The following is a 26,617-nucleotide window of genomic DNA, read 5'->3' as shown; positions in this document are numbered from 1 at the left end:
CACCCACCCCCTCGTGTACCGTTGCCGACCTTCATAGGTGCTGCTCGCTAACAGCACTTGCCCCTACAGTCTGCTAAGGCTACACGGGGGATCTGTGACCTTTGACCCTCGTAGCCAATATCAGTGGCGGTTATCCGAACCAGTCCTGCACCTGCCACAGGACCAGTCTTGCACGGTGGGCGCCACTGTGGCTAGGAGATGTTAGCTACCTCGCCTGGTATAGAGGAGGTTGTGGGTTCGATTCTGACCATAACACCTTTATATTTGGAGTTTACATTTTCTCTCTCTCTGTGCTCGTGTGGATTTTTCTCCGGGTCCTCTGGTTTTTACTCTCCGCATTTGTAATCAACGTGCATTTAGAGTGTTTAGCTGCCGCTATAAATGTCCACTTGGTGACAAGCCGCTTGCTTGAGCTGTCATTTTTATGTGGCCAGGTCACTTCTGAAAAAGCTACGTAGCTCAATGGGCCTTACCTGGTAAAAAAAAAAAAGTTTTTCCTTGTTATTTCGGTCGACTCAGCCTTAAAATGAGCACATGGTGCAGCATATAGACAACCACCACCTTCTCTTGCGCCGTGCCAGCCTTCACATGCGCTCGCGAACAGCACTTGCCCCAACAGTCTGTTGAGGCTTTATACCGGGGGGGTGGGGGGTGGATCTCTGTGTCTGCGTGTGCGCAGTGGAGAGCCAGCAGAACAATCTGAGCGAACGGTACGAGGAGGAGACCGGACCGAGCGTGCCAGTGCGCGGTGCCAGCGTCGCACTCCTCACGGATCAAACCAAGATTCTCAACATCGAAGGGGGGGAGAGCGCCTTCGAACAGGAGGTATGTCGTGTGGAACGCTGGGGTGGGGGCGGGAGATGTTAACTACCTCGCCTGGTATACGGGCGAGGTAGGTGCTCGCTAATGGCGCTTGCCCCGACAGTCTGTTGCAGGATATGTGACGATTATCTGAACCGCTCCTGTTCCTCGCCTAGATCGACTTAGCCCTCAAATAAGTACCTGGTACGGTGCGCCAGCATCGCCGCTCGGGAGACAAAGGCGTGGTGGTGCTGGCCACCTGCCCCCTCGTGCGCCGTGCCAGCCTTCGTATCGGTGCCACTGGCGAACAGCGCTTGCCCCCAACAGTCTGTTTCGGCTACACGACGGGGATCTTTTGTCTCTTGCGCGGACAGGCGGAGCGCGACGGCTCCAAGTTGGAGCCGTGGCTCGTCAAGGAGATGGACGCGTGCATCACCAACATGTGGCTGCACAGGGACGAGGACGCATCCACGCAGCTGCTGCACCTGCTGATCAGCGAGCGCGTCAGCGGTGCGTGCCGGGGCCAGCGTGCCAATGGAACAGGGTGGCCTGGGAAATACCCTCCCTCCCTCCCCCCCACCCCCCACCCCTTCCTCCCCTCCCAACTTCTTCCCCCGTTAAACCGGTAGCCCTTTCCTGAATCGGTTACCACCTCGGTGGCTAGGAGACGTTAACCACCTCGCCTGGTGTGCAGGAGGTCGTGGGTTTAATCCCGACCCTGACGCCTGTTGCTGCTGCTGTATATTTGGAGTTTGCGTGTCTCTCTCCCCGTGGTCACGTGGATTTTTCTCCGGGTCCTCCGGCTTTTCCCTCCACATTTGGAATCAACGTGTGTTCAGGGTACTTGGCTGCTATAAATTTCCACGTCGTGATAAGTCACTTTTACCGAGATGTCATTTGCGACCAGGTCGCTTCTGAAAAAGTGCTGTGCATATATTGTTCCGTGTTTTGAGAGTCAGGAATCGGTAAACCGTTTTTTTTTTAATCGGTGGAACGGTTTGCGACGGGTTGCGTCGATTGGCCCACGTGCGCTGTGGCCCCGGTCGAAGTTTGGCCTTGTTTCTTATTTAACAGATTAAGGTGCAGCCCCGCTATTGCTGGCTTGCTTGCTTGTGCCACTGTTCTTGAAAGAGCCTACACTGAAGAGGGCTCTAGGGGGCGGGGGTGTTGTTTGGACAGGCGGTGGTGAAGGTGAGCGGTTGGGGAGGCTGGGCAGGGGCGGGGGGGGCTGTGATTTAATAAACTTGCTTCATCGTTTAAAATGCCGAATTGGAAGGCCAGTACTGCCAACCATTACAGCTCGGAATACTCCCTACGTGTGAGCGTCAGAATTCGAATGGTCGAATAAATTTGTTGCTGCACACCTGCCGCTGAAGCTGCTTCTGCTGCCCCTGCCACCGCCGCTGCCGCCGCCGCTGCCGATGATGATGATGATCGTCTCTCTCCTGGGCAGTCGACTACAGGCACAGCGAGAAGACCGCCACGCCGCTGATGGTGGCCGCCGGCCGCGGCCTCATTGACATCGTGGAGCTGCTGCTCCGGATGGGGGCCGACGTCAACTTGAAGGACTCCAACGGCATGTGAGGGCACACCTGCACCCCCATCCCCGCTTGATCGCAATCGGGCGTTGACACAGCCCCGGTGGAAGGTTGTAGCGGGTTCTCGGAGACGACTTGTGGAGGCAACGCGTTTGTTCAATAAACGCTTTAACAGCAACGGTCTCAGCCTTCGCTAAGGCTGCAGCCATTTTTACTCATCACCTAGGGAGGTGCAGCCTCTGGACGATCGCGAATTTACACCGGACTACAGCCCTCAGCTCCTCCCGCTACGAGTGACCTAGGGGAGGCTCCTCTGACCACTGGCCCACTCGGACACGACCCTTAACAAGGACGTCGGGCCGCGGGTTGCCAGAGTCTCACACCACTGGCCCACAGAGTCCCCGCCCTTACAAGGACAGCGGGGCTAGGGGGTCCCCAGGGTCCTGGCCAGCTGCTGGTCTTCTGGCTTCTGTCTTGGACTGGCCCCGGACACGTTGAGAGATCCCGGCTTTTATACACCTCCCCTGTGTGTCAGCCTCTGGCCACGCCTCCCTTCCAGAGAGTTCCAAGGGGGGGGGGGGAGGTCCCGGGGGATCCTAGAACACCCCACAGCCCCCTCCTGCTTATGGGCTGTTAATAACCGGGGTGGCCTGCCGGATGCGAATCGACAAACCTTCAGCAAGCGGCGAGCGGACCTAACCGCTCGGCCGCGTCTCCGCCGTTTGTTCCCCCGTCGCCCGACATCCGGCCTCGTGGTGCCTGACGCCCATCTCGTCGCGAGCAACATCCGCCTCTCCCCCTGGTTTAGTGGTTTTTGGGTCCGACAGACGGTCAAGCGCTGGTGCGGCCTCCCCTCCGCAAGATGCGCCGCCCCGTGCTCGTTTTCCCGGTTCGGCGCAATCGCCCGGTGTCGCCACGGTCGAGACGACCCCCACCCCACCCCCCCCCACCACCCCCGCCCCCCAAATGCCCTTGCCGTAGTTTCTTTTTTTTCATTTCCGCAGGAACACTTTCGACTGGGCGAAGAAATTCCATGAATCGGACGTGGTGGAGCTCCTGGAATCGTCTGCGTACGTTATCGGCGATGGCACCGCCTTATTCGGGCAACCGGTTTAATGTAATTCATTGTAGAAAACGGGGGCCTGGATTCGATGCCTGACTCGGGATACTTTGTCCGTGTTGTTGAGTTTGTGCGCTCCCTCTCCACGGCTGTCGTGGATTTCCCCTCCAGCTTCTTTGGTTTCCTCTCAAAGCTTAAAAGCGACAAAAAATTAACATACCTCGTCATTAGCATTGGTCACGCATCCCAGTGCTGAGAAATGTATCCTGCACGTTACTCAATTGGGGGGTGTCGCGCGTGACGGCAATATTTCTTCCGTTTATTTTTGAATGAAATAACTCGGCGGCATCTTCATGGAAAAATTGCCTTGAGACTCAGTGAGGATTTCCTGGGTACTTAACAGTCGCAAAAAGAGATCGTCATGTTTCAATCCACTGGAAGAATGCCTCTCAAATACGTCTCGTCTCTCACAACCTCACGATGCAACAATCTACCCCAGAGACAAGTCTTTCACAACCTCACGATGCAACAATCTAGCCCAGAGACAAGTCTCTCACAACCTCACGATGCAACATTCTACCCCTGAGACAAGTCTCTCACAACCTCACGATGCAACATTCTACCCCATAGACAAGTCTCTCACAACCTCACGATGCAATATTCTACCCCGCAGACAAGTCTCTCACAACCTCACGATGCAACAATCTAACCCCGGAGACAAGTCTCTCACAACCTCACGATGCAACATTCTACCCCAGAGACAAGTCTCTCACAACCTCACGATGCAACATTCTACCCCGGAGACAAGTCTCTCACAACCTCACGATGCAACAATCTACCCCAGAGACAAGTCTCTCACAACCTTATGATGCAACATTCTACCCGGGAGACAAGTCTCTCACAACCTCACGATGCAACATTATAACCCCTGAGACAAGTCTCTCACAACCTCACGATGCAACAATCTAGCCCGGAGACAAGTCTCTCACAGCCGCACGATGCAACATTCTACCCCAGAGACAAGTCTCTCACAACCTTACGATGCAACAATCTACCCCTGAGACAAGCCTCTCACAACCTCACGATGCAACAATCTACCCCAGAGACAAGTCTCTCACAACCTCACGATGCAACAATCTACCCCGGAGACAAGTCTCTCACAACCTCACGATGCAACAATCTACCCCAGAGACAAGTCTCTCACAACCTCACGATGCAACATTCTACCCCAGAGACAAGTCTCTCACAACCTCACGATGCAACAATCTACTCCAGAGACAAGTCTCTCACAACCTCACGATGCAACATTCTACCCCAGAGACAAGTCTCTCACAACCTCACGATGCAACAATCTGCCCCGGAGACAAGTCTCTCACAACCTCACGATGCAACATTCTACCCCTTAGACAAGTCTCTCACAACCTCACGATGCAACAATCTACCCCAGAGACAAGTCTCTCACAACCTCACGATGCAACAATCTACCCCGGAGACAAGTCTCTCACAACCTCACGATGCAACAATCTACCCCTGAGACAAGTCTCTCACAACCTCACGATGCAACAATCTACCCCAGAGACAAGTCTCTCACAACCTCACAATGCAACATTCTACCCCAGAGACAAGCCTCTCACAACCTCACGATGCAACATTCTACCCCGGACACAAGGCTCTCACAACCTCACGATGCAACATTCTACCCCAGAGACAAGTCTCTCACAACCTCACGATGCAACATTCTACCCCAGAGACAAGTCTCTCACAACCTCACGATGCAACATTCTACCCCAGAGACAAGTCTCTCAGAACCTCACGATGCAACATTCTACCCCAGAGACAAGTCTCTCACAACCTCACGATGCAACAATCTACCCTGAGGCAAGTCTCTCACAACCTCACGATGCAACAATCTACCCCAGAGACAAGTCTATCACAACCTCACGATGCAACAATCTACCCCAGAGACAAGCCTCTCAGAACCTCACGATGCAACATTCTACCCCAGAGACAAGTCTCTCACAACCTCACGATGCAACATTCTACCCCGGAGACAAGTCTCTCACAACCTCACGATGCAACAATCTACCCCAGAGACAAGTCTCTCACAACCTTATGATGCAACATTCTACCCGGGAGACAAGTCTCTCACAACCTCACGATGCAACATTATAACCCCTGAGACAAGTCTCTCACAACCTCACGATGCAACAATCTAGCCCGGAGACAAGTCTCTCACAGCCGCACGATGCAACATTCTACCCCAGAGACAAGTCTCTCACAACCTTACGATGCAACAATCTACCCCTGAGACAAGCCTCTCACAACCTCACGATGCAACAATCTACCCCAGAGACAAGTCTCTCACAACCTCACGATGCAACAATCTACCCCGGAGACAAGTCTCTCACAACCTCACGATGCAACAATCTACCCCAGAGACAAGTCTCTCAGAACCTCACGATGCAACAATCTACCCCAGAGACAAGTCTCTCACAACCTCACGATGCAACAATCTAACCCCATAGACAAGTCTCTCACAACCTCACGATGCAACAATCTGCCCCGGAGACAAGTCTCTCAGAACCTCACGATGCAACAATCTACCCTGGAGACAAGTCTCTCACAACCTCACGATGCAACAATCTACCCCAGAGACAAGTCTCTCACAACCTCACGATGCAACGATCTGCCCCGGAGACAAGTCTCTCACAACCTCACGATGCAACAATCTGCCCCGGAGACAAGTCTCTCAGAACCTCACGATGCAACAATCTACCACAGAGACAAGTCTCTCACAACCTCACGATGCAACAATCTACCCCTGAGACAAGTCTCTCACAACCTCACAATGCAACATTCTACCCCGAGGACAAGTCTCTCAGAACCTCACGATGCAACAATCTACCCCAGAGACAAGTCTCTCACAACCTCACGATGCAACAATCTAACCCCTGAGACAAGTCTCTCACAACCTCACGATGCAACAATCTGCCCCGGAGACAAGTCTCTCAGAACCTCACGATGCAACAATCTACCCCAGAGACAAGTCTCTCACAACCTCACGATGCAACATTCTACCCCTGAGACAAGTCTCTCACAACCTCACGATGCAACATTCTGCCCCAGAGACAAGTCTCTCACAACCTCACGATGCAACAATCTACCCCTGAGACAAGTCTCTCACAATCTCACGATGCAACAATCTACCCCAGAGACAAGTCTCTCACAACCTCACGATGCAACAATCTACCCCGGAGACAAGTCTCTCACAACCTCACGATGCAACAATCTAACCCCGGAGACAAGTCTCTCACAACTTCACGATGCAACAATCTACCCCTGAGACAAGTCTCTCACAACCTCACGATGCAACAATCTACCCCGGAGACAAGTCTCTCACAACCTCACGATGCAACAATCTAACCCCGGAGACAAGTCTCTCACAACCTCACGATGCAACAATCTACCCCGAGGACAAGTCTCTCACAACCTCACGATGCAACAATCTGCCCCGGAGACAAGTCTCTCAGAACCTCACGATGTAACAATCTACCCCAGAGACAAGTCTCTCACAACCTCACGATGCAACATTCTACCCCTGAGACAAGTCTCTCAGAACCTCACGATGCAACAATCTACCCCGGAGACAAGTCTCTCACAACCTCACGATGCAACATTCTACCCCAGAGACAAGTCTCTCACAACCTCACGATGCAACATTCTACCCCAGAGACAAGTCTCTCACAACCTCACGATGCAACATTCTACCCCTGAGACAACTCTCTTACAACCTCACGATGCAACAATCTAATCCCGGAGACAAGTCTCTCACAACCTCACGATGCAACAATCTAACCCCAGAGACAAGTCTCTCACAACCTCACGATGCAACATTCTACCCCAGAGACAAGTCTCTCACAACCTCACGATGCAACAATCTACCCCTGAGACAAGTCTCTCACAAGCTCACGATGCAACAATCTACCCCGGAGACAAGTCTCTCACAACCTCACGATGCAACAATCTACCCTGGAGACAAGTCTCTCACAACCTCACGATGCAACAATCTACCCCTGAGACAAGTCTCTCACAATCTCACGATGCAACAATCTACCCCAGAGACAAGTCTCTCACAACCTCACGATGCAACTATCTACCCCGGAGACAAGTCTCTCACAATCTCACGATGCAACAATCTAACCCCGGAGACAAGTCTCTCACAACTTCACGATGCAACAATCTAACCCTGAGACAAGTCTCTCACAACCTCAAGATGCAACAATCTACCCCGAGGACAAGTCTCTCACAACCTCACGATGCAACATTCTACCCCGAGGACAAGTCTCTCAGAACCAAACGATGCAACAATCTGCCCCGGAGACAAGTCTCTCACAACCTCACGATGCAACAATCTACCCCAGAGACAAGTCTCTCACAACCTCACGATGCAACAATCTAACCCCAGAGACAAGTCTCTCACAACCTCACGATGCAACAATCTACCCCGGAGACAAGTCTCTCACAACCTCACGATGCAACAATCTACCCCAGAGACAAGTCTCTCAGAACCTCACGATGCAACAATCTAACCCCGGAGACAAGTCTCTCACAACCTCACGATGCAACAATCTACCCCAGAGACAAGTTTCTCACAACCTCACGATGCAACATTCTACCCCAGAGACAAGTCTCTCACAACCTCTCGATGCAACAATCTACCCCAGAGACAAGTCTCTCACAACCTCACGATGCAACAATCTACCCCGGACACAAGTGTCTCACAACCTCACGATGCAACAATCTACCCCAGAGACAAGTCTCTCACAACCTCACGATGCAACATTCTACCCCAGAGACAAGTCTTTCACAACGTCATGATGCAACAATCTACCCCTGAGACAAGTCTCTCACAACCTCACGATGCAACAATCTACCACAGAGACAAGTCTCTCACAACCTCACGATGCAACATTCTACCCCTGAGACAAGTCTCTCACAACCTCACGATGCAACATTTTACCCCTGAGACAAGTCTCTCACAACCTCACGATGCAACATTCTACCGCGGAGACAAGTCTCTCACAACCTCACGATGCAACATTTTACCCCGGAGACAAATCTCTCATAACCTCACGATGCAACATTCTACCCCGAAGACAAGTCTCTCACAACCTCACGATGCAACATTTTACCCCGGAGACAAATCCACGCGACCACGGGGAGAACGTGTAGACTCCAAATATACAACGCGTCACGGTCGGGATTTACCTGGCACTTGCACAAGGGCTAATTTTCACCACACTGTCGCCATGTCAGATGTTCCGTCCGGCACTGAAAATCAATGTTAGAAATAGTTTTTATCGTTAAAAAGGTTTACACGAGTTTGAGACGTGATTTGACTACTTTTTTAATGAGTGGGCTTCGGCAGGATGAAGATGAGAACACGACCGGCCAAGACACACATTCACCGTGGAGATTAAATCAGTAATTTGCAGGTGCCTGGATAGATTCTTGCATTGCAGGACCATGAGGGATGGTGACAGCTTGGGATGTCCCTGATCCAGCTGTAGATCGATCATGGCTTATTATTAATATGTGGCCAACGCTCTTAAACCTCTTTCACTGCCTCTGTCCACCCAGCAGTGTGAGGCGCCACGGTGGCTAGGAGATGTTAACTACCTCGCCTGATATACAGGAGGTCGTGGATTCAATCCTGACCCTGACACCTGCTGTATATGCTCTCCCCGTGGTCACCTGGATTTTTCTCCGGGTCCTTCGGTGTTTCCCTCCACATTTTTAGAAGCACGCGTGTTAGAGTGTTCGTCTGCTGTACATTTCCATGTGATAAGCCGCTTCGTTGAGCTATCATTTGTGGCCGGGTCGCTATCGAAAAAGAGCAATGTAGCTCAGTGGGCCTTGCCTGGTAAAATACAAAAAATACTTTTAGTTGAATTCACCACCCTGTTTTTTCTCGCCCGGTCTCCCAGGGCTTCGGTAGGCGAGCCCGGGCCTGACCAGAGCAAGCTGGCGAACGCCAGCACCGAGCTTAGCCCCGAGTGCCGTGAGCTGCTCGGCGTCTACCACCACACCTTGGACGACGACGACAAGGTGGACCTCGATCTCATCCTGCACCTCCTCAACCAGATCTGCCAGAGCCCCAGCGATGGTGGGTGCCATCCACCGCGCCCCGGCCGGACGACGGCGGCGATGGTGATGGTGGTGGTGATGATGGTGGTGGTGATGGTGGTGGTGGTGATGGTGGTGGTGATGGTGGTGGTGATGGTGGTGGTGGTGACGGTGGTGACTGTGGTGATGGTGATGGTGATGATGGTGGTGGTGGTGGTGGTGATGATGGTGGTGGTGATGGTGGTGGTGATGATGGTGGTGATGGTGATGGTGATGATGGTGGTGGTGATGGTGGTGATGATGGTGGTGGTGGTGATGATGGTGGTGGTGATGGTGGTGGTGATGATGGTGGTGGTGATGATGGTGGTGATGGTGACGGTGGTGACAGTGGTGATGATGATGATGGCGGCGGCGATGATGATGATGATGGTGGTGGCGGTGATCGTTATTATTATGATGGGAATGATTTGCTGTTGACACAACTGCCCTCCATCACGCTGCGAGCGTCTCGGAGCGATTTGCGCTTTTCACTGGTGACATCTCAACAAGACTTTTGAAAGGGCAACCCCCCCCCCCACCAGTGGCAGCTGTCCCTGTGCGCCACGAGGTGACACGGCACCTGGCCTGTAAGCGGGGCATTAGTCTGGCCAACAAGAGGCAATGATCACCGCTTTGTATAATCCCAGAGAAGCAATTTGCAAGGGTGTTTTTAAAGTCTACAAATAATCATCATAACACCGGCATGCAGTTGGAGAACATCTCTGCTGTATAGCTGGAGAAAGGAAGTGCTGTGGTTCCCCAGGCAGCGGCGGATCCAAGCCAGCACTTGGATCAATTCATGTTCACGTGTTATGAAGAAGAGCTGTTGCCCGAAACGTCGCCTATTTCATGTTTGATGGCCACGTACTGAATAGACTTTTCAAGAGTAATCACGCCTTCAAATGACAGACAGACAGAGAGAACTTGTGCATTGACTCTTTCAACCTCAGCTGATAGAGCTTTAAACAAATACCGTTGAGCTCTTTGCTGATGTTTGTTGTTGGTGCTGCTGGTGCTGCTGTTGTTCAGGAGCTGTGCTGATTTTTCTGCCGGGCTACGATGAGATCATCGCGCTGCGGGACCTCATTCTCTGGGACGACAAAAGATTTGCGTGGCAGAGCCACAAGTGAGTACGCTTTACCCACCTTCCCGACTCTGATGGGTGGCCTGCCGCTGCGGACGTGCGTGCGTACGCGTCTGGGAGGAGGTACGGGCTCGTGTCCTACATACAGCTCGGCGGCGTTTTTTGGCCCTGTTAGCCGCCCGCCTGCACGCATGGCCATTGGCGCTCGTACCGTGCGTACGAGGGGCCCTTGACGACGGCGATCGTCATCATCGTCGTTTTCTGACTGTGAGCGCCTTGTGAAGGTTGCCACCTCGCACGCGGAAACATTTCTCTCAACTCTCTCGGCGACCGCGAGACCCTTCTTCCGTTCAGCTCCGTCCGTGATATTTTACCGAAGAACTCTGCTCGAGAACGCTCCTAGTTGCGTCCCATTGGTCAGATTGCTCGTGGACATTTTTTTTTTATCATCGAGGCAAAGGACGGGGCCCGTCGCGTCTCACTGCGACGCGCGTAGTACACACCGTCAACGTCAACTAAACCGGTTGTGAAAAGCAAGAGGGTAGAAAGTTGGGGAGCAGTCCCGCTGCCCCAAACCAGACTGGTCCCCACTGAAAGGGGTAAATTGTTCACTTGATTCGCTGCCTTGACCCGGCTTCTTGCATTTGCAAATTGCGCGTATTACGAAATAAGACGGAGCGGGTAGGAGGGTGCGACGTTCACCTCCCTGGCCTCGTGAATGCAGGAGGTCGTGGGTTCGATGCCGACCTTGTGACCCCTGCTGCGTATTTGGAGTCTGCGTGTGTCTCTTTCTTCCGCGTGGTCGCGTGGAATTTTCTCCGGGGTCCTCCGGTTTTTCCCTCCACGTTTAAAATCACCGTCACGCGTTCGGAGCATTTGGCCGCAGCGTGTTCCCGCGCGATAAGCCACTTTGCCGAGCTGCCCTTTGCTTTTAAGTAAGAGCTGCATAAGCTCAGTGGGCCTTGCCTGGTGAAATAAAAAAAATAGTTTAGTTTAGACGTCGCCCAGCAGCTCACCGCTCGTTTGCAGAGGTTCACGTTTTGGGAATCCAGCGGCCCGCCCCGCTTGAGCCGCTACTCGTCGGCCGCCGGTCGGCGCTAAAGAGCTCTGTCGCTTGTTGTGGCAGGTACCACGTGTTCACCCTCCACTCCAACATGCAGACGTGTGACCAGAGGAGAGTTCTCAGGAGCGTGCCGCCGGGAACCCGCAAAATTGTGCGTATTTTATAATGTTGTCTCCTCTTCTAGCCTTGGTCGCTCCCATGTTGGTCCACCGGGGTGGGAGCAGGACGGCGGTAACGCGCGTGCCTCACAGCGAGAAGAGCCTGGGTTCGACTCCCGACTCAACCCCCCGTCGTGCATTGGGTTTCCTCCGGGTTGTCGGAGGCTTTTCTCCCGTAGCAAAAACAACAAAAAAACTTGCACACCAAACTCTTTGGTTCTATTCGGTAAAGCCACGTTAAAAAAAACAACAACAAAAAATAATAAAAAATTCACGACGTTTCGGCCCACAACACAAGTGGCCTTCATCAGGTGAAGGGAGCAGACTGTCTAGAGGTCAGCGGTGTCCTCTAGACAGTCTGCTCCCTTCACCTGATGAGGGCCACTTGTGTTGTGGCCCGAAACGTCGTGAATTTTTATTTTAATTTTTTGTTGTTGTTTTTTAACGCGACTTTACCGAATAGAACCAAAGAGTATGGATCCTTGCAGTCACGAAAGCTTTAAATCTAGAATCGATAACCTGCACACCGTGTTACCGGTATTGGGCAAACATCCAAACGCTTGCAACAAAAATTAACCTTGCGAACGATTCAGTTGGAATTGCGCACAGCGGCGGCGGCGACATCGCGCCCCTACTGCAGAAACGCTCACGAACGACAGTGGAGAAAGCCAGCGAGGCCTTTCCAGGGTAAAGCAGCGTAAATAATAATAATAACACATTGAGCTCGAATGTTCAAAGTCTGTTCAAAGTTTGTTGAACTGATTTGTTTTATTTGCGTGCGTGCAGTTGGGGTAGATTCATTAACTCACAGACTGCTTAATTTTGGAATGAAGAACGCGAAGCAACATCGCCGCTTAACTTGTATAGACAAATTTCCGTTTTTCGGTACGCCCCAGCGTACACCTTGAGCCACAAGTGGACAGCTGCCACCGGGGGGGGGGTCCCTTGGCTACATCTCAGCAGGACTTTGGAACGATTGAGATGAAATGCGATGTCGGCCGCTGTGAGTTGCTGAGGCTTCTAAGCAATGCCCTGTACGTGCAAATCCATGAAGTCTTCGTCAGAATAACCGAGTCACCTGACTCCTGACTTCTTAAGCAGGTGTTAGACCGCATCCATTATTTTTCATCTCCCCTCCTCTTTTCCGAACATAGATGGACTCGTCCATCTGAAGAAACTTGTCAAATCGCTCTCCGTGGTGCTAACGTTAAAAAATACGCCACTTTTTTCAAATTTTCTTGTTGTGGTTTTCACACCTGATGATGATTGCTTGTGTTGCAGTCGAAACGTCGTGAGAATTTTATCGTTTTATATTTTTATTATTCAATTGTTTCCCTTCTACATTACTTTACCGAAAGAACCAAGAATATGAATCCCTGCAGTCACGGAAGCTTTAAATCAAAATGTAGGTGTCATGGATGTTGAACTTCTTTCACGCCATACGTAGCAACCGCACTAATTGGACAACATGCGTTTGTAAAAAAAAAAACGAGAATTAAATTTAGATTTAAAACAACAGATACTGTGTATAACAACAGTTTGGTTAAAATGATAGTTTTTCATTACGGGCGGTCCTCGACCTACAAACATCCGCACTTAGGAACACCCCACATTGACGAATATCCGCACTTACGAACACCCGCACTTACGAACCGCATTCCGTGAAACATAAATGTTTCTAACATCGACTTCGAAACGTGAACTCGTGCTTGCAAACTGAACCACGGGACCATTTTGTTCGGCGGTGCGGCGATCCTGTCTAGATTTAGAAGATTGTTTTCACGGTGATGAACGTGTGCGTGTGTGTGCGTGTGTGTGTGTGTGCGTGTGTGTGCGTGTGTGTGTGTTTGTGCGTGTGCGTGTGTATGTGTGTGTGTATGTGTGTGTGTGTATGTGTGTGTATGTGTGTGTATGTATGTGTGTGTGTGTGCGTGTGTGTATGTGTGTATGTGTGTGTATGTGTGTATGTGTGTATGTGCGTGTGTGTGTGTGTATGTGTGTGTGTATGTGTGTGTATGTGTGTGTATGTGTGTATGTGTGTGTGTATGTGTCTGCTTTATTGACCTGGTCAAGGCCTATGATACCATCAGTAGGCCTGGGCTCTGGGTCGTTCTTCGTGCTTTTGGAGTACCTGACCCTCTGCTCACGATCATTAAGGACCTTCATGATGGTGAGCGGGCCCGGGTAAAACTACGTGGCCGGGAGTCAGAGCCATTCCCTGTACACCTTGGGGTGCGACAGGGATGTCCTTTGGCTCCCACATTATTTAACATCTATTTTGACCACGTAGTTCGTGAAGCCTTCAATAGCTGTACCGGGGGAATCTCCATATGGTACAGATATAATGGGAGGCTAATCGATGCCCGGGTGCGGTCAAGGGATGGCTCCCTATTGCTCAACCACGTTATGTATGCTGATGACTTGGTAATAGCTGCTCAGTCAGAGGAGGAGTTGGAGACGCTGCTGCTGAGACTGGAGCATGCCACTAAGAGGTGGGGCCTTACCATCAGCCCCACCAAAACTAAGCACCTGCCTGGGTATTTTGTACCATCGGACACTCCACCACCACAACTCCCAATCGGTGATGGGGCAGTTGTGGAGAGAGTGGAGAGTTTCCCATACCTGGGCAGTGTGCTTATGACTGGCTCCAGTTTAACAGCAGAGGTCTCACTCCGAATCAGTCGAGCGGCAATATCTTTTCATCGGTTGCGTAACGCTGTGTGGAAGCTACCTGGTCTGTCGCTCCGCACTAAGCTTCAGGTCTTCTCGGCCACGGTCATTCCCTCCCTTCTCTATGCTTGCGAAACGTGGACCCCCCTAATGGAACATCTTCGCCGGTTAGAAACATTTAGGCTGGCCTGCCTACGATCCATCCTGGGTTTAACCAGACTGGATTGTGTGAGGAGCTCACAAATCCTTGAAAGATCTGGGCAGGGTCCCATCGGTGAGCTCCTCCGGCAGGCAAGGCTGCGATGGCTGGGTCATGTAGCCCGCATGCCCAGCCACCGCATGCCGAAACAGCTTTTGTTTGGCCGGATTGAGGGGGCTGAGCGGGCGCGGCACGGGCTAGAGAAGAGATGGAGTGATGTGGTACAGGAGGACGTGGAGCTGAGTGGACTTGCCGATGACTGGTACCAGCGGTGTCAAGATCGGCCTCTGTGGAGGAGGCTCGTGAAGGATGCTACTGGGCAGTTGGAGGCAGTCGCCCTCCAACAACAACGGAGGGCGGAGGAGCGACGCTCACAACAGCGAGCGGAGCGCCGGGTGGCTAAAGCACAGCAGGTTGGCACAGTAGGGGGCACAGGTGGTGCATCAGCCAGTCATCTCAGTCAGTCGACCCGTGGCACCTGGGCCTGCCCCGTGACCTCCTGCCAGCGGGCGTTCGACACTTCACGTGGCCTCAGGGTGCACATAGCCTGGCACAAGCGTCGTGGTGACGTCACCGCCACTTAGTGGCGAATGGCGGTTGTTGTTGTTGTGTGTATGTGTGTGTGCGTGCGGGCTGGAGGCGGTCACAGCTCGCTCCGTCCCTTTTCATTTTCTGTTTTAACCCCCAAACCCCGTCGCAAGATCCTGTCGACGAATATAGCGGAGGGCGGCATCGCGTTGAACGACGTGGTGTTCGTGATCGACTCGGGGAAAGTGAAGGAGGTGCTGACACACGCGTGCAGAGAGCGCGTGCACGCACACACACGCGCACACACGCGCGCATCAGCGACGGAACGCTCTTCCTCGAGATATCAGGGATCCCTGAATCTGTGTACATTTTTTTAGATGCCCCTCAAGACCTATTTATACGCTTCCGCTTATTACATTTTTTGTTCATTTAGCTAATTATTTTAAAAAATGTATTTATAATATTCTGTTCATGCTGAGTGTCTGCTGCTGCTGCTGCTGCATCTTGTACAGCAGCAGCCTCAACATTTTTGGCACCAGGGACCGGTTTCGTGGAAGACAATTTTTTTTCACTTGGGGGGCGGTCACGCTGCCGTGCGCCGGCTAGCCCATTCGCCGCTAGCAGCAAGAGGTTCACGGTTCGAATCTGGCAGGCGCCACCCTGGCTATCGCCGCGAATGTTTTAACGATCCGATACGTTTCCACTGCGCGTGCGTCTGCTTCGGTGGAATGTTAAAGACCCCGTGACGTCATTCGAGATGAGTAGGCCATTGTGTACCGGCTTCACCGGCCATTTTTTTAATATCACCCCCCCCCTCCTCCTCCTCCCAGCCAGTGCAGATTATTACTCAATTGGGTTCATAATAAGGTTTTTTGGATTTAAATTTCGATTTAAAGCTTTCGTGACTGCAATGATTCATCTTCTTTGGTTCTTTCGGTAAAGTCACCACCACGTAAAATGAGAATAAAATAATAAATTGATAAAATAAAATAACACAATAATAATATTCTAACACGACGTTTCGGCCACAACACAAGCGGCCTTCATCAGGTGAAGGGGACGAGACTGTCTGGTAGGAAGTCTGATTTTTTCCGATATAACAAGGAAATAATATTGGTCGCGAAAGCCCACGTGTTAAACTACTCAAATTGGGGTAGCAATATCGTCCCACCCCCCCCCCCACCCCCCCCTATTGCGAATACTTAGCAGGACCCTCCTGAGACAAAGAGTTTTTTGAGACTGGGTGGCGATTCCCCCCCGGGTGAACAAGCAAAATAATAAATGATGGCTATAATTTTCGGAGAGATAAGCGGGGGTGGTAATGTTTTGCCGCTGGTTGGGTGACCGTGCGTCCGTCCTGCCCTGCAGAAATCGTACGACGCGCTCGCCTCGGCCACCATGCTCAAGACGGTCTGGATTTCCCAGGCCAGCAGCCTCCAGAGGAGCGGCAGGTATGGGTTTTCACGGGCGTGCATCAACACTGTTGGCACCTCCGATTAGCGAGAGAATGTCAACTATACACACGTACATAAATGCATCGTCTCTCGACGTCATCTCATCTGGTACAAGGTGACTCGTCACCGAGTGGGCTGTCGGTAGCTCCCAACACGACCGTTTGCATAGTTCCCCGGCTGTAAGCGCGTCGGGGCAAAAGAGATGATGGGAGCGTGAATTCTGTAGCGAAAAAGTGCAAGGGGAGAAGCAAAGTGGGTGAGCGTTGTTAGTGAGGTGAGTGGGTGAGTGAGTGAGTGAATGCATCGTAGTGTCGGGGTTTAGCACTACGCTGCGCTACGAACCCGGCCACCCTGGTTCGATTCCCGCTCGCGGTCAACCGCGGCGACGGTCATCTAAACCGTTCCTGCGCCGGGCGTGGCGTCGGCCACCCGCCTCCCCCTGAGCCGCAATGCCGGGCCCTTCGTAGGTGCCCGCTAGCGGCGCTTGTTCCCGCGGTCTGTTAAAGGCCGTACGGGGGGGGGCAGGATGTTTACATTTCTGTCACGAGGACACGACACGCCACGAACCGAGCGACCTGGGGTTTTTCATCGCCGTGCTTTGCGACTCAGTTGGGGAATCTTCGTGTTGGCGTGACCTGCTGCGCTCGCGAGCGGTGGGACACGGCGGCGTCGACAGAGACGGAGGCACCGGTCCCGTGGGACGCGTCCACGGCGCGATTTGTGGAAGAAACGACAACGAGTGCCTGGGATATAAACACACACGCGGGGGGAATTCTCTCTCTCTCTCTCGTCTTCTTTGCGTTTTTTGTGTCGGGGCAGGGCTGGGAGGTGTCGCCCCGGCATCTGCTTCCACCTGTTCAGCAAGGTGCGCTTCCGGAACATGCCGGAGTTCCAGGCCCCCGAGCTGCTTCGAGAGCCGCTGCAGGTACGGACGACGCGGGCCAACGGGCAGCCAGAAGGCGCGCGAGGGTAAGAGCGCGTTCCAGACGGCGCGGCGAGTCGCAGACCACCAACAAATACTCGCCCGGCGCAACTGATGAATACGAAGCGCTCGCAGCGCTCACAGCGAACACCCCCGGGGAGGGGGGGTGAGGGGGGCGCCGTCGCGTGCCGTCGAGGGCCTTCAGGCTGACGTTGGCCCCCGTTCTGAAGAGATTTTTCGACGATCCTCACGAAGCCACGGCCGGTGGACACCGTCAGCGGTGTGACGCTCTGGCTCACTGTGCCTCTCTTCAGTATCCCAGGGATAGACGTTCATCATCGTCAATATTCATCATCGTCAATATTTATTATCATCATCGCCATCTTCATCATCGCCAATATTTATCATCATCGCCATCTTCATCATCGGCAATATTTATCATCGCCATCTTCATCATCGCCAATATTTATCATCGCCATCTTCATCATCGCCAATATTTATCATCATCGCCAATATTTATCATCATCGCCAATATTTATCATCATCGCCAATATTTATCATCATCGCCATCTTCATTATCGCCAATATTTATTATCATCATCGCCATCTTCATCATCGCCAATATTTATCATCATCGCCATCTTCATAATCGCCAATATTTATCATCATCGCCATCTTCATCATCGCCAATATTTATAATCATCGCCATCTTCATCATCGCCAATATTTATCATCATCGCCAACTTCATCGTCGCCAACTTCATCATCGTCATCAGCAGCATCATAGCCCCTGACCAAGAGTGCCCCGGAATGCGCCACGTCTTGTGACGCGTGTGACGTGAGTGTAGGAAACGGCTTGCGTTGTGTACGGTGGGTGATGATCCATCATGAATGGTTCAGGTCGACACGTGAGCACAACAGCGACGCGTTGTCGTACAACCCCTCCAGCCAGCAAGGTTTTGTCACGTCAACAAAACGCGCCAATCAGTTTACTACTTCGGCACCACCGGCAGTGTTGGAGAGTGAATCCGCAACAATTACGATTTCAGCAGTACAACGTTTTGCCGGCAATTACGTCCCCGCATCATCGGGCAATTTTGCCGGAATAGATTTTTCCAGAATATAAAACATTCTCCTGCGGAGGGAGCTGGTAGGAACCTGTTGCGTTGCTCGGTCAATAGCCAGGGTCAACGGCGGCTCCGTGGTGTAGACCGCAAATATGTAGTGTTGTAAAGACGAGTAAACTTCTCAGGAGGCACACTCTGTTTATTGTAACTGTTCCTTACACAATCCTTAACACACACAGAGGGATATTCTGTCCCCTCACCCGATACCCTAGGGAGGTACAGCCTCCTAGCTTGGCGGGACTCGCACGTCTACCGCTAACCTCCTAGCTTGGCGGGACTTGCACGTCTACCGCTAACCTCCTTGATACCTAAGGAGGTACAGCCTCCGGACTTGGCGGGACTCACACGTCTACCGCTATCCTAGCCTAGAGTCCTCCGGCTTGGACCTAGGGGAGGCTATCTGACCCACCGCTGGCCCCGGTGGGTCCTGACCGCCGGGTATGGCGAGCCTTAGCCCTCAAAAGGGCTGGAAGGCTGGTCCAGGGTCCTGGCCTCTTGTTGCTGTGACAGCTCTCTCGCTGGTTCAGCTGTTCCACTGCTGGATTGTTTTTTTTCGCTTGCTGTGTTGCGATCGAAACATCGTGATGTTTTACCAAAAGAACCAAACACTGTGGATTCCTGCAGTCACGAAAGCCTCAAATCGAGAATCATTAATTCGTTTATTCATTTGAGATTTTTTTTCTTGGTAATCGGGTTTTCATTTTCTTGGTAGTGGCTGTAATAAGCGATTCGGTCCTCATAAATAACTAATGTGTAGCGTCATAGGATACTGTTGTTGTTGTTATTATTATTACAACGCTTTTAAAGAATAGAAAAAGAGGATCAACGGGAGGGGGGGTGCCATCACGGTGATATTTATTTTGGGGGGGGGGATCACCTGCACCACCTCTGCCGCTGCCGCTGCCGCTGCCGCTGCAGGAACTGTGCCTGCACACCAAGCTGCTGGCGCCGGCCTGCATGCCGGTCGCCGAGTTCCTGGCCAAGGCTCCGGATCCCCCGCCCAATCTCATCGTCCGCAACGCCCTGCAGATCCTCAAGGTGCGGTGCGGTGGTGTGCGTGCGTGTGCGTGCGCGTGTGTGCGCGTGCGTGTGTGCGTGTGTGTGTGCGTGTGTGTGTGCGCGCATGTGTGTGTGCGTGTGTGTGCGCGTGTGTGTGTGCGTGTGTGTGTGTGTGCGCGCGTGTGTGTGTGCGTGTTTGTGTGCGTGCGTGGAAATTCACGTGGCCTGACCCAAAAACCAATTGAGTCGCAACAATATACGTACGAAGGAGAAAAACAAAAACCCCGGGTCGCTGGGTTCGTAACGCAAAGCGAGCTCACGGCACAGAGACAAATATCCCCCACGTAGCCTTGTCAGACGTTTCGGGGGCAAGGTGCCGGTAGCAAGCGTGCACGAAGGCCGGCGCCGCACGCACCGGGGGTGGGTGGGTTGCCAGCACCGCAGCCGGCCATCATCTCTGTCTCCCCGAGTGGTAATGTTTACACACACCGCACCTGGTGGTACTCATTAAAGGCAGGCCATTTTAGGATCGGTTCAGATAATTGTCGGCGGCGTTGGCCTCGAGCGGGAATCAAAACTCGACGATGACCGCCGTTCGCCGCCGAGCGGCGGCGACATCACCGCGGCGCTCGCGCCGGTCCGCGTGCTCTCTAAGGCCGCGTGAAGCGTCACGGGGGCCAGACCCCCAAAGCGCCGTGGCTGACGACGACGCGAAGGCATCAACCCAGGAACGCGCGAGCGTGTTCGTGCTCGCAGGCGATCGACGCGATGGACGACCGGGAGGACCTGACGGAGCTGGGTCATCGCCTGCTGGACCTGCCCGCGGAGCCTCACCTGAGCAAGATGGTGCTGCACGGCGTCGTGCTCAAGTGCCTCGACCCGGTGCTCACCATCGCCTGCTCGCTCGCCTGCCGCGACCCCTTCGCGCCGCCCGGCCAGCCGGCGCACAGACGCGCTGCCGCCGCCTTCTCGCGCAGGAATCTCGCCGCCTTCACGTTCAGCGATCACATGGCCCTGCTCCGGGCATTCCAGGTGGGGTGACTGACGCAGGTTGCAGTTGTCACGTGGGTGGGTGGGAGGGAGGGAGGGGTGTGTTTGGCATGTCGGTCGGTCTGTGAGATTTGCATTTCATCGAGCGCCACTCCGTTACACTGTGGCATTTCGGAGAGCGCTTTCCACGTGATAAGCGACATCCATAATAAAGGTTTTTTGTTGTCGGTTATCGCCACCACCCGACGCAGCCAATTTGTGAGGTTTGTCACATCAACAGAATGAGTTTCGTCTTCAGCACACCGGTGTGTTGGGAGAGTAAACCCACCACATTTAAAATTCAAGCACAAACAAACCTTACTTATTGGCCGTGTCGGGCGGTGGCGGGTTTAACGACACATTTATATTTGCGTGATCTAACCCAAAAAAATATACATTTTTCTGGATATAATTTGTCGTCGAAGCCCACTGCGTTTTTTGGTTTTGGCCATGTTTGTTTGTTGTAGTACGGAGTTCGACTGATGGCCTTAAATCTAAGTTGTCTTGTGGTTGTTGTTGTTGTTGTTTGACTTGCATCCCACTGGGATTTTTGCACACAGCGTTGGTGGTTTACACGGTGCTTTTTCTGGAATATTTTGCTGTTTTTTTCCTGGATTTTCTGTTTTTGCACAAAGTCACAGAGTCACACGTAGCAGTCACTTTAAGATGTTTTTCTCGTTCGCGTTTTGTTGCTTTGTTGCCGTGGCACCACGATTCAAGAGCCGAACGGCTCACAGGGCTCGCCTGCCTGCACCAAATAAATGAAACTGAAACCGATAGGCGACACGCATCATCACACCTCACCCTGGACGCGCTACGAAGGGGCACCCCCTGTGCGGCACCACGAGGTGGCTCAGCACCTGGGCCTGCACGCGGGAAATTCGTCCGTCTACAGCGGGCATCGATTTTTTTGCTCCTGAAAGTGCGATCCAAGCGGTGGTGTAATATTTTGAAAATGGCACGTTTTGGAGCGTGACGCATTTAAGGATCTGTAACATCCACTCTAAGGCATTTCTATTTAAAGCTTTCGTGACTGCAAGGATTCATCTTCTTTGGTTCTTTCGGTAAAGTCACCACGTAGAATGAGAATAAAATAATAAATTGATAAAATAAAATAACAATAAAATTCTCACGATGTTTCGGCCACTTGTGTTGTGGCCACTTGTGTTATGGCCGAAACGTCGTGAGAATATTATTGTGTTATACTGGTAGGAACGAAGTTGTAAACTGAGTGTACCAGCCTGCAATAGATTAATGTGTCCGTCCGTCCGTCCCCTTTCAATACTTTAACGAAGTGAAATCTCGTGCTGTTGGGTGTAAAATCAGCAATAGACAGCGCAGAGACTTGTCCTACCAGCCCACCCTGCAGGGACCTGTTATTTTTTTTATCAATGTATTGTTTTATTCTCATTCTACGTGACTTTACCGAAAGAACCAAAGAAGAACACTCTAAGGCAGTCAATTTTTTTTATTATTTTATCAAGCGAGGGCCATCGAGCTACGTGGCTCTTTTTCAGAAGCGACCTGGCCGACAGACGATAGCCCAATGAAGTGGCTTATTGCGTGGAAATTTAACGCAGCCAAATACTTCTGAAACGCACGTTTCTGAATGCGGAGAGAGAACAAAAAACGGAGAAACATCCACGCGACCACGGGGAGAATATGCAAACTCCACGTGTGCAGCGGGCATCAGGGGTCAGGATAAAACTCACGACATCCCGTATACCAGGCGAGGTAGTTAACATCCCGCAACCAAAAAAACCAGGGCCGGCCCGCCAGATTCGAACCGTGAACCTCTGCTGCATCTCCTGCCGGGCCACGTCACCGCCGCCTCTTTAAAAAGTTTATTTCCGTTGCGCTGTCTGCGTCTCCGTCCTGCCAGGCGTGGCAGAAGGCGTGCGCCGGAGGCTCGGAGCGCTCCTTCTGCGAGCGTAGCTTCCTGAGCCGGGGCACCATGGAGATGATCGTCGGCAAGAGGACGCAGCTGTTGGGTCATCTGCGCGCGTCCGGTAGGGCGAGCGGCCGGGTCGGCTCGGAAAGTTTCGGAGGGCGTCCAGCCGGCGGCCGCTGTGATCCTGGGGTACCAGGTTTCGGCTTCCCGTCTGCGATGAAACTGGGTTCTCAAGTGTAGCGACTTCTTGGTCTGAGCCCGGCTACTAATGACTAGCGTAGAGACCCATAGACTCACATAGAGACCCATAGACTCACATTGAGACCCATAGACTCACATAGAGACCCATAGACTCACATAAAGACCCATAGACTCACATAGAGACTCAAATACTCACATAAAGACCCATAGACTCACATAGAGACTCAACTACTCACATAGAGCCCCATAGACTCACATAGAGACCCATAGACTCACATAGAGACTCAAATACTCACATAGAGACCCATAGACTCACATAGAGACCCATAGACTCACATAGAGACACATAGACTCACATAGAGACCCATAGTCTCACATAGAGACCCATAGACTAACAAAGAGGCCCATAGACTCACATAGAGGCCCATAGACTCACATAGAGACCCATAGACTCACATAGAGACCCATAGACTCACATAGAGACCCATAGACTCACACAGAGACCCATAGACTCACATAGAGACCCATAGACTCACATAGGGACCCATAAACTCACACAGGGACCCATAGACTCACATTGAGACCCATAAACTCACACAGGGACCTATAGACTCACATAGAGACCCATAGACTCACATAGGGACCCATAGACTCACATAGAGACCCATAGACTCACATAGAGACCCATAGACTCACATAGGGACCCATAGATTCACAAAGAGACCCATAGACTCACATTGAGACCCATAGACTCACATAGAGACCCATAGACTCACATAGAGACCCATAGACTCACATAGAGACCCATAGACTCACATAGAGACCCATAGACTCACATAGACACCCATAGACTCACATAGGGACCCATAGACTCACATAGAGACCCATAGACTCACATTGAAACCCATAGACTCACATAGAGACCCATAGACTCACATAGAGACTCAAATACTCACATAGAGACCCATAGACTCACATAGAGACCCATAGACTCACATAGAGACCCATAGAATCACATAGGGACCCATAGACTCACATAGAGACCCATAGACTCACATAGAGACCCATAGACTCACATAGAGACCCATAGACTCACATAGAGACCCATGGACTCACATAGAGACCCATATACTCACATAGAGACCCATAGACTCACATAGAGACCCATAGACTCACATAGAGACCCATAGACTCACATAGAGACCCATAGACTCACATAGAGACCCATAGACTCACATAGAGACTCAAATACTCACATAGAGACCCATAGACTCACATAGAGACCCATAGACTCACATAGAGATACATAGACTCACATAGAGACCCATAGTTTCACATAGAGACCCATAGACTCACAAAGAGACCCATAGACTCACATAGAGACCCATAGACTCACATAGAGACCCATAGACTCACATAGAGACCCATAAACTCACACAGGGACCCATAGACTCACATAGAGACCCATAGACTCACATAGAGACCCATAGACTCACATAGAGACCCATAGACTCACATAGAGACCCATAAACTCACACAGGGACCCATAGACTCACATAGAGACCCATAGACTCACATAGAGACCCATAGACTCACATAGAGACCCATAGACTCACATAGAGACCCATAGACTCACATAGAGACCCATAGACTCACATAGAGACCCATAAACTCACATAGAGACCCATAGACTTACATAGAGACCCATAGACTTACATAGAGACCCATACACTCACATAGAGACCCATACACTCACATTGAGACACATAGACTCACATAGTGACCCATAGACTCACATAGAGACTCAAATACTCACATAGAGACCCATAGACTCACATAGAGACCCATAGTCTCACATTGAGACCCATAGACTCACATAGAGACCCATGGACTCACATAGAGACCCATAGACTCACATAGAGACCCATAGACTCACATAGAGACCCATAGACTCACATAGAGACCCATAGACTCACATAGAGACCCATAGACTCACATAGAGACCCATAGACTCACATAGAGACACATAGACTCACATAGTGACCCATAGACTCACATAGAGACTAAAATGCTCACATAGAGACCCATAGACTCACATAGAGACCCATAGACTCACAAAGAGACCCATAGACTCACATAGAGACCCATAGACTCACATAGAGACCCATAGACTCACATATAGAGACCCATAGACTCACATAGAGACCCATAAACTCACACAGGGACCCATAGACTCACATAGAGACCCATAGACTCACACAGGGACCCATAGACTCACATAGAGACCCATAGACTCACAAAGAGACCCATAGACTCACATAGAGACCCATAGACTCACATATAGAGACCCATAGACTCACATAGAGACCCATAAACTCACACAGGGACCCATAGACTCACATAGAGACCCATAGACTCACATAAAGACCCATAGACTCACATAGGGACCCATAGACTCACATAGAGACACATAGACTCACATAGAGACCCATAGACTCAGATAGAGACCCATAGACTCACATAGAGACCCATAGACTCACATAGAGACCCATAGACTCACATTGAGACCCATAGACTCACATAGAGACCCATATACTCACATAGAGACCCATAGACTCACATAGAGACCCATAGACTCACATAGAGACTCAAATACTCACATAGAGACCCATAGACTCACATAGAGACCCATAGACTCACATAGAGACCCATAGACTCAGATAGAGACCCATTTACTCACATAGAGACTCAAATACTCACATAGAGACCCATAGACTCACATAGAGACCCATAGTCTCACATAGGGACCCATAGACTCACACAGTGACACATAGACTCACATAAAGACCCATAGACTCACATAGAGACTCAAATACTCACATAGAGACCCATAGACTCACATAGAGACCCATAGACTCACATAGAGACCCATAGACTCAGATAGAGACCCATAGACTCACATAGAGACCCATAGACTCACATAGAGACACATAGACTCACATAGTGACCCATAGACTCACACAGAGACCCACAGACTCACACAGAGACCAATAGACTCACATAGAGACCCATAAATGTACGGAGACCCTGCAGACATTAGATTGAGATCCATAGTGTCACAGGGACTGAGCTGTAACAATGCCGGGTGCTCAAGTGTAAGGTAGCTGAAGGTCTCATCCCGGCTACTCATGACTCGCATCGAGACCCATAGATTTACAGAGACCCATAGACATTACAAAGAGATCCCTAGCCTCACAGACACTGAGTTATGATTAAACCGGCTTCTTAAGTGTAGCAAGTTTACGGTCTCGGCCAGGTCACCAAATGACCGCACACAAAATAAATCCTATTAAATTTGCTTCTGCACTTAATTTGGCTAAGATTCCAGCTCTGAGAATTTAACATTTTTCAGTTTGACCGTCATGCAACTGATATTAGTCTCATACAACAGAGCGACGTGTCAACTGGAGGTCACTTGAACGGGAGCTCTGTAGTAGCTCTACGATATCCGCCTCCGTTGGTCGCTCTCCATCACGGATGGTTGAGAGACCTCTGAAAGGATGACGCATCTCACGTCACGATGCTTGTGGCACGATGGGAATGATATTGAGGATTGATTTAAGGGAAAAAAAAAACTCGGAATATATATTGTGGTCCGTCTCTTCTTATTGTTGAGAATTCTGCACTAACTCTCCCGGCAGGTTGGCAGCCTTACACACACTGCAGTG

At 51.4% G+C, this 26,617-nt stretch overlaps 1 protein-coding gene across 1 annotated transcript in view; it reads left to right on the top strand.

Annotated features, from left to right (window-relative positions):
• LOC142905344 (3'-5' RNA helicase YTHDC2-like) overlaps positions 1–26,617 on the top strand; it is a 53,148-nt gene that overhangs the window by 14,154 nt on the left and 12,377 nt on the right. The window contains exons 8-20 of the mRNA XM_076060546.1: positions 680–825; positions 1,176–1,311; positions 2,255–2,381; positions 3,344–3,409; positions 9,387–9,565; positions 10,594–10,690; positions 11,775–11,862; positions 15,440–15,520; positions 16,635–16,717; positions 17,540–17,645; positions 19,688–19,807; positions 20,525–20,800; positions 22,680–22,806. Of these exons, the coding sequence (XP_075916661.1) occupies positions 680–825; positions 1,176–1,311; positions 2,255–2,381; positions 3,344–3,409; positions 9,387–9,565; positions 10,594–10,690; positions 11,775–11,862; positions 15,440–15,520; positions 16,635–16,717; positions 17,540–17,645; positions 19,688–19,807; positions 20,525–20,800; positions 22,680–22,806 (1,632 nt within the window). The remainder of the gene's footprint in view (positions 1–679; positions 826–1,175; positions 1,312–2,254; positions 2,382–3,343; positions 3,410–9,386; positions 9,566–10,593; positions 10,691–11,774; positions 11,863–15,439; positions 15,521–16,634; positions 16,718–17,539; positions 17,646–19,687; positions 19,808–20,524; positions 20,801–22,679; positions 22,807–26,617) is intronic.

This window comes from Petromyzon marinus, unplaced genomic scaffold, assembly GCF_048934315.1.
Source record: "Petromyzon marinus isolate PM22_M1 ecotype Great Lakes invasive population unplaced genomic scaffold, UKy_Petmar_22M1.pri1.0 PM_G_Scaffold_20, whole genome shotgun sequence".
Taxonomy (NCBI): Eukaryota; Metazoa; Chordata; class Hyperoartia; order Petromyzontiformes; family Petromyzontidae; genus Petromyzon; species Petromyzon marinus.
The sequence above is the reverse complement of the archived record's forward strand: the minus strand, read 5'-3'. Positions and strand labels throughout refer to the sequence as shown.